Here is a 13,456-nt window from a genome sequence, read left to right on the forward strand (position 1 = left end):
TATTACTTGTACGACTTCCGATGTCGACCGAGAGAGAGTGGCAGGATCGAAGCGAGATCGGCCTTGTGGGAATAAGCTTTCAGAGGAACTACAAGCCTCCCCTCCTAATCCTTGCGCGTCGCGGAGGGGAGCGGGGCGGACTTAATTAGAGAGGGCTGACGGGCGGCGGGTCAAGCCCCTAGCACGTGCGCTACATATGTACGAAATGTACGAAATAATGAGGAGGACGCGTTCATCTTCCTTTCAAGCACGAAAATGCCCACTTTCTGTTCCGAAAAATCCCGTAGTCGAGGAACAAGCCCCATGGAGGACGGCCCAAATATGCCAAATACCTACTTTTTTAGGTAGTTACTTGTTCGTTTTGTCTGTTTTGTCTGTTTCATGAACCCGCGGCCCTTCTCACCGCTGCTAGTCAAACCGTACGATTCCCTTGACTAGCAAATTTCAGCGAATTCTCATTACCTGATGAAAATATCATCTATATTACTATTAGCCCGTAAGCGTAATTTGCTACGACTTGACTTGTCGCCAGCACGGGATGAGATGTGAGATGGCATGCAAAAAAGAGGAGTTCAGCAACTTACGATGAATGTGTCCTCATCACTCACCTGCCCAGCCTGCTTCCGAGCAGAACCCGGAGTGACAGCACATAAATTACTATACCAGAAGAGTATAGACTGACAGTTGTATCGCAGGCTGCAAGAAGCACTTGACTTTGGGGTCCGAGACTTTTGCGAATGGGAAATTCCATATGTGGATACATCCATTCGAGGTACCTGATCACATGCTTCTTTCTTATGTATGTTTATATAAGTTGGTGCTCGATCGCGATCTGAGTATTCAACTGAGGTTGCTCCAAATGAGGAACCAAAATGGTTATACAACATTGAATAAATAATGGAATTGGTCTGTATAAGTCGGGTGCATAAATTTAATTATACAGCAGCACATTTGGATTAGTATAACGTAGAATATAATAGGATAGGAAAGTGCGTTGACAAAAGGCAAAATGTCATGATTAGTAATAACAAACCGTAATAATTTTGGAGCCTCAAAAATACATCCCACTCAACCCCAGATTTAGATTTAGCAAATCCGCACCAGTCGCAACACATCCCTGAATTGTCTTTCCAGAGCAGCTTCATTCCGCCCAATTCGACACGCAGAGGACCATACGGCATGGTTACTTATCCGGCTACCTCGTAAAGCGATCAATTGCAACATTTGCCGGACATAGCAAGCATGTTGTCCCTCCTTCCAGACCTAGCACCACGCGATGTGAGTACCTCCTATAACACGTCTCATATAGGTAAAACAGCTAACCACAATCTACACACCCAGTCACACTCACTATGGTACACATCAACCCGCAATCCCCTCTCGACCCCCAACCTCGACCCCTACACCCCAAACAACCAGCCACACCACCACCAACAGCAACAGCAGCAACAACAACAAGACGGCGCCACCGGGGCTAACCACCGCGGGGCACGCCACCTAATCGAAGCTTCACCGCTCGCGCGTCTCCGGTCCGATGAGCAGAACCTGGAACGGCGAAGGCAAAATGTAGCGAGTTTCGGAAGCACATGGCTGAAACCCCTCGGCGTGCCCAAGACCCTGCACCAGCTGCGCGAAGAGCGTCGGGAGGCGGAGGAGCACGCCGAAGCCATGCGGCGCGAAGCCCTCGCGCAAGAACTCGCTGAAGCGGAAGCTGCTGGTGTGGGTGTGGGTGGTGATGTCGATGCTATGCTGGATGATGTACAGCAAGGCGGTGAAGGTGGGGATGACGGTGTTATGGACGACGTGCAGCTAGACGGGGCTAGGGACTTGGACGATGATATACCAGAAGCCGAGGATGCGGATTTTGGTGCTGGGTCTGATGATGAAGAGGATGAGGACGAAGAAGATGATGATGAACAAGAGGAAGAAGATCAGGAGCAGAGAGTCGCGCGAACGCAGCAGCAGCTTATGGCGCAGCGTATGCGCCAAGCCGATGATGCATTCCGTGAGTCCATGGCCCGTGGGCGGGACGACGTGAATTACTACGGCGTAGACGATGAAGTCGACGACGAAGACCAAGCGCAGATGATCGAAGAAGACGACCTAGCCGGTGGTGGAGACATGGACATGGGTATGGACGCTAACTTAGATGACGACATCCCCGAAGCCGAGGACGCAGGTTATGAGCATACGGACTCGGAAGCGGATTTGAGCACTAGCAGTGGCAATGACGATGACCGAGCCGAGATGAGCTTTGCTGCGCATGCGTCCCAGTCCCAACCGCAACCACCTCAGCAGCTGCAGTCTAGATATAGGCACGGCTTAGCGCGAAGCGATGCGACGCGTAATAGCATTACTATTAGTGATATACTATCCCACGACGGCAGCATGCTGGGAAGTAGCCCGGAAGTACAACGACGCAACAGCGGAGCGGCCCGTCGTCTCGGGCGAGGTTGATCCGTGAAGGAACACTAAGATTTTATGATTCATGACATAACGTCTTTCCTCTATTCATCCATTATTTACATCTGCATTCACCTTAAGATACCCATTACTACTTTACATCCTTCTCTACCTTACTCCCCTAATGAGATGGTTTCCGGAACCAAACAAGTTAGCCTTAGTATCATTAATACCAAATTAATGCCCAATGGAACGAGACAATGCAAGATGTAGTTGATGTATGTATGAATGTATAGATATGATACATTGAGTATTACAAACGTTGTAGTAGTAATGTTGATGACTTGACTGGTCCAAGTAAGTGTCTAATGTCCAATGCCCCCTAATACGTATGTACCAAAGTAGGTATGCATGTGTATGCTCGTGAACTTCGTACCGTACGTACGCACTCGGAGTCATTCCTATCCACCCGCCCGTATTCAGAGAATATCCCCATTCCCTATTCGTTTTCACGATCGTATCGTAACCGTGCCATTCGTTCGCATGTTAACACGCCGCAACGCCAGTCGTAATGTCGCTCTGCTTTTTCTAAGCCCTGTCTCTTGCTTTAGAGGTGTATGTGTATATGCATCTTTTCGTTCATGGGTAGGTAGTCGATATACCAAAATTCGCAAGTTCTACTGGTAATTTTATATCGCAGACGTCTACATCAGAATAACCAGACGTAGAGGAATATAAATATAACAGCGGCGAAGAACCCAAGCCAGACCTTCCAACCGACACCGGTTCGTTCGGCCATAAGAAGCATACGATTCATAGTACCTCGCAATCGTAGTCGCGTCGAATCGAACGTATCGTTCATCTTCTCAGCGAGCGCAGAAGACTCGCGGATTTCGTCGCCGATAGCTACTGTCATCTTGGGCACACATCCATATTAGCATAAATCTCCAGCGTTGCGTAGATCTCGACATGTTTTCTTATTTTTGCATTTCTTCTCCCGTGCCTCAATAGAAAACAATAATCTTACGCGCAGCAGCAACAGCAGTATGAAACTCACATCTTTAAGGACCTTGACCTTCCCTAAGATGCCCTCGACCTGCTGGTCGTTTTGGCTTTCTAATTCGTTTAGCACCGCATCGCTATATTGTCCCCTAATCACAGTATTGTCAGTGGCTCACCCCTTACAGCAGAGGTATACGAAAAAGTTGTACCTCGAATTCGGTGTCGCCGGCCTATAACTCCCTCTGTTGTCCACGCCTAGATGCGAACCGCTCCCGCCGCCGACCGCCGCGCCATTGCCTCCGGGGTATCCATATCCGTAGCCGCCCAGCGCAGCCGGGCTCGGTCGTCTCGTCGGGTCGGCGCTATTTCTACCGCTGCCGTTGTAGCCCTCGAATAGGGCGCTGCGGGAATCCCGCTGGTGTAGTGTCGAGTGACCGAATCTACAGTATCATTTCACCGTTAGCTCACGGATATCCATACAATACTCTGGTTTCTAGAGAAGTATTTCCCCCTTCTCCTTTTCCCATTCCGTTGCCGCGCGGCGCGATCTACATTCGATCTCCGAAGGTTCCAGAGAAGCCAAAGAATCGGGTCGGCGGGCGTGGCGAGGTAAAGCGTACCCAAACCAGTAGAACAGTGGACGGCTATATTAATCCGTACGTACCTGGATGCCATACTGTTCGTTGGTGAAATATGGCTACGATAGAGTAAAAGACATTGTCCAATTTTTTTCTAGATCGACGTAACGAAGAAGAAAAAGTTGAGTTGCCGAAGTTAATAAGGTATGATTAATTTATTGGGGGTTCAAAAACGCAGTTGCCAGGTCCTGCCACGTGTGGCTACAGGCGCGTCAGCAGCTGTATTTTAGATTTTTGCGACGTCACACCCCACTGAAACCTTGGAACAAACCATCCAGTCAGGAATGGGATAACTTTAACCTCAAAGATGCCAGGACTGAATAGACTTATGTCTAAGGTTAAAATAGTCTAATTATTCATCCCATTGGAATTTGACGAATTACCCACCTAACCACTTAGACATATGCCATCTCAACTCTCAATTCTATTCTGACTGTATCTCATATCGGTCGCATTTACTGGATCGTCACATCTCATCAAGACCGTAGTGAATAGAAATTCGATAAACTACTAAAACCTCTTACTCCCTTAATTCTTGTATAATGTCCATATGGTAAATAAAGCATCACCGAATATCTAGACCAGGCTTGATACAGCAAGGCTAGGAGGGTACAGAATAATATAAGTTTAAAAAGGCTGTTATTTATAAAAGAGCCCGTATCACGGCCAGTATATTTGTATTATAAACCCAGGATACCAGGCGTTTCTATATTCCTCACTCGTTCCCCCAGACAGCCCGAACTTCGCCAGAGAAGCCTGATTCGAAACCGTACCAGTCAACTCACGATCCCTCACCACTTTTCAAATCCGCCACTTTCACCCCACCTCCCTTCCGTCGCTTCAACTCCTTCCCACCAGCTCCTATTCCTCCTCTTACTCCTCGTGTCTCATAGACTAGGCTGCCGACGCTGTTCCATCCGGACGGCGAAGATATCGAACGGTTGATTGGCCAGTCGGTTGATAGTGCAACCAGATGGTGCGTTGGTTCGCATATATGATAACGCCGTTGATATTAGATCATAGTAATAAGGAACTTCGAGAATAAAACGAGCGGGAATTAAACGATAAATAGGTAGATCTCGCCTCTTCCGAATATGTACAGCAGTCACAACATTCCCTTATCTGTAAGATCCGTGACCTTGTATAGTTTTTTAATATCCTCCAAAGAAAATGTGTCTAGAAGATATTTCATCCGAAGTCGACAGTAGGTAGAAATATTATGCACAAAGGATAGTAAGATGTATGCTAGAACCGCTGAACGCCACCAGAAAGTCCAAGTATAGGACTTAAAAACACAGAAGACATAATAACGTTGCTTGAGTAAGGTAGTGTTGCGTCCAGGTTCGGGTATCAACTGAACAGAAATGAAAAACCGAAGACACTGTTTTTTGTTTTTAGAAATTCTGTGAGATACCGGCGCTCTGTTGAGGATAGTGCGACGGGTTCTCAATGCGGGTATTGCGTCGAGCTGGATTGTCCCTTATAACGGGTTGACCTCCTGCCTGTTGTTGTCCGTAAGCACCATCAGCATATGGGTTATTGCCACCGTATTGATCGAGGTAAGCTGGGGCTCCATATGAACCGGCGTTGTCACCAGAGCCATCGGACCTTCCAGCAGCACTGTAAGATGACGAGGCATTCGACGGTCCACGTTGTACGTTAGTGGTACCGTTACCGCCACGGTTGTCCGTAGCAGACGGACCCATAGCACCGAGGATCTCACCTTCTGGTGGTGAATTGGAGCCTTCGTTTACAAGGCCGTCTCCTGATCTCGTGTCAGAAAAGTTGCCTCTGGTTGGCGATGTTGCATCTGAGTAAGCCACACCTGCTGCGCCGCCCGACATTGTAGTCGAGGCCTTCCTCCCAGTTGAACCCGCAAGAGTGGTGGATCCCCATCCACGGTAACCTGATCCGTCTTCCTTCATTTCGTAAGCACCGCCAGCGCCGGCTCCCATATCGGGTAGGGTCGGATCGTTATTTGGGTTGTAGCTGTAGTCTTCAACCTCTTTTCTCCTCTCTTCCGCCGCATCCCTCCGTGCCTTCCGTTTCCTCCAGAAAAAGATGCCTCCAAGTACTAATAGTGCTACGGCAGCAATTGGGACGACAACGGCGACAGCAATTTTAGCCGGCTCGGCCAGAGCTCCCGACTTGGCAGGGGTGGAAGTTATGATAGAGCCAGATGCATCTGTGGATGTGGGTTGATTAGTTGACTGGGGATTACCAGCAGTCACCTGGGTCGAAGTGACAGTTATAATTGCTGTGCTTCCGTTCTCCCCCGTGCTCGCCTGAGTCATAGTAAATACAATGCTTGAGCTAGTTGGCGTCGATGTCGTAGAAGGTGATGATGTTGACGTGGTAGAACTAGTGGATGAGGGGGTAGAGGTGGGAGTATCACTAGTGCTAGATGTGCTGGTGGTTGGAGGAGTTTCAGTTGTCGATGTTGATGACGGCGACGTCGTTGGATCTGAAGTCGTAGAGGAAGTAGATGTGGTATCAGGCGGTGGTGTACTAGGTGGGCTAGTTGAAGGAGTGGCAGGTGAAGATGGACTGGTGGAATCCGACGGACTTGCCGTCTGCGCGGAATTGTCGGAACTTGTGGTGTTGGTAGACATGGTGAATTGCCTTGGGACGTTCAATCCGGTGAGAAAACTAGGAGGTGTCATGTTAGCATGAGGAAATCCGACAATACAGCGGTGGAAGACATTGAGGATGGTTGAAGAAAGACGAAGATAACGTGAGGTTAAGCTAAACAAAGCGGAACACTACACATTCGGGTGAATGGGGCGCTGGAGTTGAGCGGTCCAATGAGGTTATCATGGAATGTGTCGCAAGTCGCCACAGCACAGATTGTCAAATGTACACTAAAAGCAGCCCGTCGTGTTTATTCATGAATAAAATGCAGTGAGATGCAGACTGTGAACGTACCTATGCGACGAGACCTACTAGCCTGACTTGGCTGATTCACGCAGTCGAAAGAGACTGGGCGAGAGTAAACCACAACTCTAGTGGTAAAATCAACAATTGATTCTGATCTTGGCTATCGTTTCGAGTTGGGCCGTCTTGAGACGCGAACGGGAAGGAAGACGCACGCCAGGAGGGCGCCAGAAGGATGTACGGAACGAAGGCGAGACAGACAATGAAAGTTGGAAGTACAGTACGGGCAGACAGTGAAAAAAGTAAGGCACCGGCCGCGACGGTGGGCAGTCTTTGACTTAGTATGTACCCAGTGCTGCCAGTGGTATGAGTGGTATGCAGAGAGGGAATTGCAGCGAATAGGCTACTGCATACACCAAGTACACGTACAGGGGGGTTCCCTAGATAAGTCGTGGCTGAGTCCTCTATTTTTTTTTTTTTCCCGCTTGTGCCTCTTTCTCGTGTCTCTCAGCTTATGCAGGAGGGTCCAAATGATAGGTTAGGAATGCAGCAAACCACGACGGGGCCAAGGAGCTTTGAGTGTTAGTGTTGGTTGCATGAAGTCTAGGTACGAAGAAACAACGATATCTTATTAGTAAAAAAGAGTGAAGAATTAGTTATTAGATCATAGATTTGATCAGAGATAAGGAAAAACTATAGAACGAGTATGGGGGAAAAAGATGAGGAAGAGAGAATGAATGTCGGGGGAGGATTCAAAGAAAGAACATGGTTTAGGTACTGCTGGCAAGGGGGCAATTCCATGCAGTAGCGATGATTGACAAAAAGTGACAAAAGTGACAAAAGCAAAAGTTGGAAACTTTGCAATAATTTGCTGGCAATCTCAACTGGATCTAGTACGGACACGGACAATCCGGCAAGACTTTCGAATTGAGTTTAACGTTGCAGCCCGGTACAGGAACATCCCGGCCGCTATGATGAAGTTAGTGACTTCGTTTAGTAACTTACGAGGTGTCTAGGGTAGCTAACAACAATCTAGTGATTCGGTTTTACCTCAAATCGACTAGCGGTTCATCTCTTTCGTGTTTGCCCCTTGCGACCTGTGGCTTGACTTCTAACGCTTACCGTGGAGAGCGACTTGACTTTAAAATTGCGTCTCTTCCTTTGACATTCTTAATTAGCATCAATGCAGGTATATCAATTTTGTATCAATACTAAAATGAATGCATCCATAAGACGATTCGACAAACATATATATTGAGGAAGCTCAATAACCAATTTGTTTGCGGCGAGTATTGAGAAAAGGAACGATCTTGATAGAATCTAAATAACCATCCCTGGATTACATACTTAGAAAAGGTACCTATCTACCTGGTTACCTAAGTCCTCAGATACCTACAAGCTAGTTAGGTACAGTACCAATACGACTCAAAAAACCTGTCTTAGACAGGCACAGATTTTATTACCTTGGTATTTGGCGCCCGAAATTTTGAATTGGTTAAATGTTAGCAAGTCATTTTTGAGACCAACGTTTGATGAAAGGCCTCCAGCTAACAGTTAGTGTTAGTATATTAGCCTCATCTTCTAATTAGTCTACTGTATTTGCAAAGTCAAAAATCTTGACATGACACAGAGGAAGTCTATTCCATGTGTACTTGGAGCTTATTACCTTGGTCGGATAAGTACATAGGTACATAAGGTACCTACCTAAGGCAGGGAAGCTAAGCTGACAACACGGCTGGCTCAGTATATTCATTCCTTCAAGCAAACAATTCTGTATTTCCATCTTAGAAGATGTATTCGACTTGACTTACAGTAGTTTCAGTAAATTATTACCACTGTATAAGAACATTGACCTTTATTTAGAGCACGCCTCACAGATACTAACCTACCACGAAGCGCATGGAGAACATGCACTGCGGATGGAGCACCGTAGGCGCCATATGCAGTTTCTACGCATAGGCCCCATTGGCCCACCATCTAACATGTATTGCAACCCATAGACAGCACCTAAGTAGATCACCGGTCACAGCATACAAACATTCTCGGTGAAAATACATATAAAGACGGTCAGAGCAAAAGCAGGCTCTAAAATCCTATTCTTGGAACACCATAAATCATATCGGCGTCAACAGTTTCCATCAGTGCTGTAACCATCCACCTATATGTTCCAAAGTAGAAGATATTTCCTGCTTTTTGCCTTCACCCGTACATATAATACGCCGTCTTATAGTTTATCGCTAACGTCATCCGTGCCGGAGTAACTCCATTGAAGATGCAATCTTCAATTCACTGAAGAAAAATGTATACGTAATTGGCCCGTGTTCTTTGGGGATGATCTTCGATCTGACCCGACATACAAGACAGCCATTCATCAACTGAGAACCTCCTTCTATCTTTGGAAGCCCCCGCGCGAATATGATCTACAGCTTATTTTATATGGATGTGGAGATAAACCTCGAGACATTAGACTGTCTTAAATATTTCACAATTCATTACTATTTATTGAAACCCATTTTATTATACACTCAGCAGGTAGATTGGAAATATCTCACCTAATATTGAGAGAAAGTTGATGAGTTTAGACGCTTATGACAGGCGCTTAATGTGACACACCCGGTGAGAGTCAAAGCAGAGTAACCGCCGGAGATAATCTTAACGAAACAACGAAACATCAACGGAGTCTGTCAAAACTTATTTTCAAACTCCGGACAATTCTATTCAACTGTCCAAGTACCTGGTATCTCAAAAATTGATTTAAATACAGGATGTAGAAAAAATCAAAGCATAACATCCCTATTTCGATGAACAAAACACCATACCAGAGGTAATAGTAACCTCTCCTCCCATTGAAACAAGGGCAATAAGATAACCTCACCAGAACACGCTAGATTACACGATAGAAGAGAAAACAAGGAAAAGAACAAAATAGAAATCAGAAATCACAAGACTCTTAACAAACTAACCTGGATATATTTAATAAATACCTAATAGCAAAAACAACCCTAATTGCCTAGTGGCAGAACTGCACCGATCCTTCTATAATGTGTCCGCCATGCAAGATTGAATGCTTCGCCGGTCATGATATGGTTTCTAAATTACCTCCCACCACAAGGGAGAGATATAGGACATTAACAGTACATATTGTCAGATATACAAGACAACTAGCCTTGTCACATTGGAGTCCCTGATATAAACATTAGGCTTGTGCCATTGACTACCAGCTCTAGTCCCTCATGTTCCAAGATGGCTTCAGAGTGTTGTTCATAGAAGCCTGAGTAAAGACCGTGTCACCAGGAAGTCGACTGACTCTACCAGCACCATTACGGATAGCGCTGAGGTTAGCTGATGAAATACCGCTACGGTTGCTAACCACACTGCCCGAATCACTCATCGCGTCGGGATCCTTAAACCTACGCGGGGGAGCGAAGTCAAGTGCAGTGAATGTTCCTGATTTACGCAGAAGATGCCTATCGATACATGTTAGAAATGTCATTTCGCATACGGAATACGAGGTCTACTTACGGGCTAGGTAGTGCCGGAGTATCATCGAAAGCACTGACTAGCGGCGAATGGATTGGCGTATTGAGCATGTAAGGCTTGCGTTCGCCAATGGGGCTCTGCGATCGACCGGCCGTCACATCCTTGAAGGTAGGAGGAGGTGCGAACTCAACAGCACCCATAAGGGCGAACGAATCATCTCTCAACTTGGAAGGAGTAGGTAATGTGTTAAGCGGAGCAGGAGGAGGCATGGGTTTCTTGGGCTTTCCACCCATGAATCGAGGGTTAGATGCCGAGGAGTCTGGACGAGGGCTCATCGGTGCCCATCTGTTAGCTGACATGGTCGAGCCAGCTCTAGGTCTTCCACGAGGACCAGGCATATTCATGCTTCCATGAGGACCGTGAGGCCCACGTGGACCACGCTGTCCAGGTCCAGGCATTGGTCGTCTCGAGTTCGGAGGTGGGGTCATAGCACGACGGGTAACGGGCTGCGCGTACGGCATAACGAATGCATTAGTGTCAGGGTCGAAGAATGCACCATCACCAAGATAACCCGCATCGTAGTCTTCGTAGTAAGTTGCCTGTTGTGGGATTGGTGGCGGCTTTCCGTGATCCACAACCTTGGTATCCTCGAAGTACTCCTTGTAGAATGAACGGATTCTGTTAGCCCTGAACTCGGGGTCCTCCGATTCCAGGAAGTCCTCCGGTGGTAGAGGTCGGAACCCGACTGATAACCTTCGGTTCTCTTGCTCTGGAACACCTAAACCGGCTGAGTGCGGATACTCCTGTTCATGTTGCACCGGTGCGTCAACGTCGTAATGCGCGGCGTAGTCCTGATAATCTTGGGCAAAGTTCGACCCGACAGGCAAAGACTCCTTCCTAGGTGGCCGTACACTTGCGGGAACCGTGTTGCTGTCCCTTAATGATACATCGGCAGAGTTCTGAGATGCGCGAGGACCCATGATACCCAAACCATCCGTTTCTGGCTGAAATTCGAACTCTGGCAGGGCCATGGAATCGCCATGACCGGCGACGTTACCTGACTCTTCAGAAAGGGGACGAGAAGTGGCAATGGGCTCTTTTGATAGAGCTTGTCCAGCAGCAGCTGGAGGCTCCTGAATTTCTGGTACATGAGGAAGAGTTGAAGAATCATCGACGAAACGGAACTCGTTCTTTGCTGGGAGAGGGGGCATCTCTTCAGCGGATTCACGACGCGAAGGAGGCTGTGCGACAGGAGCTAGCTCTTGTAGAGGAGATGAAGGAAGCGACTTTTGACGAGGCGGTAGATTATTGGCGGTATTAAGGGTAGGCGTATTTCTCGATGAATCACGGTCACCACTGGTACGTGTCTTGCTGGTGTACAAAGAAGACTCTCTGTTACCCCCTTTCTGGAATGAGCGTAAAGAGCCGACGTCACTGCCGGCATAGCTAGTAACTGGTCGATAGGGATCCTCGTTTTGGTGAAGGCTCCTTGCAAGGGAATGCATGGATTCTCGAGATTGGTGTAGGTTAGGCGGAAGTAAATAAGGACTGGATAGATTCATGTCCATGGAAAGCTGCATCTTGTGACCCGGTTCCTTCTCCTTTCCGAAGAAAGCACTTCGCCTCTTATTTCCTTTGGTTGCCACGTTACCCTCGAATCCGAAATCCATAGACTTGTACTTGTCTGTTTCATCCTCCCTTCTTTGCCTGATCGTTGTTCGGCGGTGCAAGTAAATTAAAATAAGAAATGCAATTCCTAGCGGGATGCTACACAACTAGGTTAGCCACAATACTGTCGAAACTGTAGAACTCTTCTCACCAGACACCAAGAACAATGGGGACAGTTGTCGAGCTGCCCACTGGCTTTTCATCCAGATTGTTTTCTCGAGCTATAAGTCGAGTAGCGGCATTTACCCCCTCTGACCCGAGGTTGCCCATTGCTTCTCTAGCTTTAAGCTGATCCGGTTGCTCGATCTCCAAATGGTTTGGCTTCGAATGGAAGTGTTGATGGGCATGGCTATGGCCATGACCGTGGAAGTGACGCCCCGCCATCGTGTCTACTACACACACTCAATCCCTTATCCTAAATTAATCCAACCCTTCTATAATTCAATCGTACTCGGCTGGTATTTAAAAACCCGTTAAAAATCGATCAAATTTCCGAGTTTCGTTGTATGGTCATGCCAGGCCGTTGGGTAGAGAATCGTCGAGGTCGAAAGACGCGTTGGGAGCGGATAATACCTCGATTTCGAAAATTAGATAGGCTGGAACCGAATACTATTATTCTACGAAATCGATGCCCCCAACACTAACGCCTAAGTGACAACAAGGCCGGAAAGAATGACTAGTGGTTGGGCATAAAAATGAATGACTTTAGGTTAGCTATGAAAGAATGGCACGCCCGCTGGCAGGCAGTTAGGGTCTATTGACCGATTGTCGACGAACTCCTGGGTAAGGCGGTGGATGAATAGGATGAAGGAAAGAAAGGAAACAAGTGCGAGCAAGAACAAAAGAAAGGATGATTGACCGAGTACAACGACGGAGGTACCTTTTTCGATAGCCAGGTTCAGGGGAACCGACGAATGAAAATGGACAAGGCGGAAATGAACGAAGGGGTTATGGGGACCTTTCTATATTGGGTTTAGAGGGTCGAGAATTCCAAACAAGTTAAGGGCACTGTCCCCAACTAACCCCCCCGTACCTGAGAGGCTCCAATATTCATTAAAGGGCAGGCACATGTCAGTAACAAAATGGGCTACGATGGGCGCTCCAATTGCGTATAATTGCGTATGTTCCTGCCCGTTTAACACTGTACGGCCCCTGCCATCGGAACAGGGGACTAATGCAGGAACTGAGGAGTTCGTCCAATCATGCTCGTCGATAGAAACGCCGATAAGGACATGGAGGAGTAATCTAAGATGGGTTTCCACTAATTTGTACCTAGTCCTAGTTCATCTAGCCCCCTATTTTGGACATTTTGTTACGTCTGGCCGCTTAAACTGTTAAACTGTTCTTTGTACGGAAATACAGTGGTAAAAATCTGTTGGCAAGAATCAAGG

At 47.3% G+C, this 13,456-nt stretch overlaps 4 protein-coding genes across 4 annotated transcripts; 1 reads left to right on the plus strand and 3 right to left on the minus strand.

Annotated features, from left to right (window-relative positions):
• Positions 1–1,060: 1,060 nt before the first annotated feature.
• Positions 1,061–2,649, plus strand: F4822DRAFT_404137 (Apc15p protein-domain-containing protein). Its single transcript, XM_051458171.1, has 2 exons — positions 1,061–1,278; positions 1,342–2,649. The coding sequence occupies exons 1-2, from the start codon at positions 1,243–1,245 to the stop codon at positions 2,455–2,457; spliced, it is 1,152 nt and encodes a 383-aa protein (XP_051314619.1). The 5' UTR covers positions 1,061–1,242; the 3' UTR covers positions 2,458–2,649.
• F4822DRAFT_404139 (uncharacterized protein) lies at positions 2,650–4,315 on the minus strand. The gene is made up of 4 exons (XM_051458172.1): positions 4,070–4,315; positions 3,615–3,845; positions 3,461–3,554; positions 2,650–3,319 (listed from the first exon to the last, which is right to left on the minus strand). The coding sequence occupies exons 1-4, from the start codon at positions 4,078–4,080 to the stop codon at positions 3,113–3,115; spliced, it is 543 nt and encodes a 180-aa protein (XP_051314620.1). The 5' UTR covers positions 4,081–4,315; the 3' UTR covers positions 2,650–3,112.
• Positions 4,316–5,437: 1,122 nt separating this feature from the next.
• F4822DRAFT_429465 (uncharacterized protein) lies at positions 5,438–6,655 on the minus strand (the record flags this gene model as incomplete). The annotated part of the gene is made up of 1 exon (XM_051461105.1): positions 5,438–6,655. One exon carries the CDS (start codon positions 6,653–6,655, stop codon positions 5,438–5,440), a length of 1,218 nt encoding a protein of 405 aa, XP_051314621.1.
• A 2,948-nt stretch (positions 6,656–9,603) lies between these two features.
• F4822DRAFT_260169 (uncharacterized protein) lies at positions 9,604–12,738 on the minus strand. The gene is made up of 3 exons (XM_051454559.1): positions 12,217–12,738; positions 10,440–12,164; positions 9,604–10,384 (listed from the first exon to the last, which is right to left on the minus strand). Exons 1-3 carry the CDS (start codon positions 12,447–12,449, stop codon positions 10,141–10,143), a joined length of 2,202 nt encoding a protein of 733 aa, XP_051314622.1. The 5' UTR covers positions 12,450–12,738; the 3' UTR covers positions 9,604–10,140.
• Positions 12,739–13,456: the final 718 nt, after the last annotated feature.

Source organism: Hypoxylon trugodes (assembly GCF_022578975.1).
Source record: "Hypoxylon trugodes strain CBS 135444 unplaced genomic scaffold F4822scaffold_5, whole genome shotgun sequence".
In the NCBI taxonomy this organism is placed as follows: domain Eukaryota; kingdom Fungi; phylum Ascomycota; class Sordariomycetes; order Xylariales; family Hypoxylaceae; genus Hypoxylon; species Hypoxylon trugodes.

Bases quoted from the DNA above. Each gene is read 5' to 3' on its own strand.
- F4822DRAFT_404137 (XM_051458171.1), top strand. From the start codon at position 1,243: ATGTTGTCCCTCCTTCCAGACCTAGCACCACGCGAT. The intron at 1,279-1,341 runs GTGAGTACCTCC...CTACACACCCAG, and splicing joins CAGACCTAGCACCACGCGAT to TCACACTCACTATGGTACAC.
- F4822DRAFT_404139 (XM_051458172.1), bottom strand. The intron at 3,555-3,614 runs GTACAACTTTTT...TACTGTGATTAG, and splicing joins CCGGCGACACCGAATTCGAG to GGGACAATATAGCGATGCGG. The intron at 3,320-3,460 runs GTGAGTTTCATA...TGTGTGCCCAAG, and splicing joins AGGTCAAGGTCCTTAAAGAT to ATGACAGTAGCTATCGGCGA.
- F4822DRAFT_260169 (XM_051454559.1), bottom strand. From the start codon at position 12,449: ATGGCGGGGCGTCACTTCCACGGTCATGGCCATAGCCATGCCCATCAA. The intron at 12,165-12,216 runs GTGAGAAGAGTT...CTAGTTGTGTAG, and splicing joins CCCATTGTTCTTGGTGTCTG to CATCCCGCTAGGAATTGCAT. The intron at 10,385-10,439 runs GTAAGTAGACCT...ATGTATCGATAG, and splicing joins ACTCCGGCACTACCTAGCCC to GCATCTTCTGCGTAAATCAG.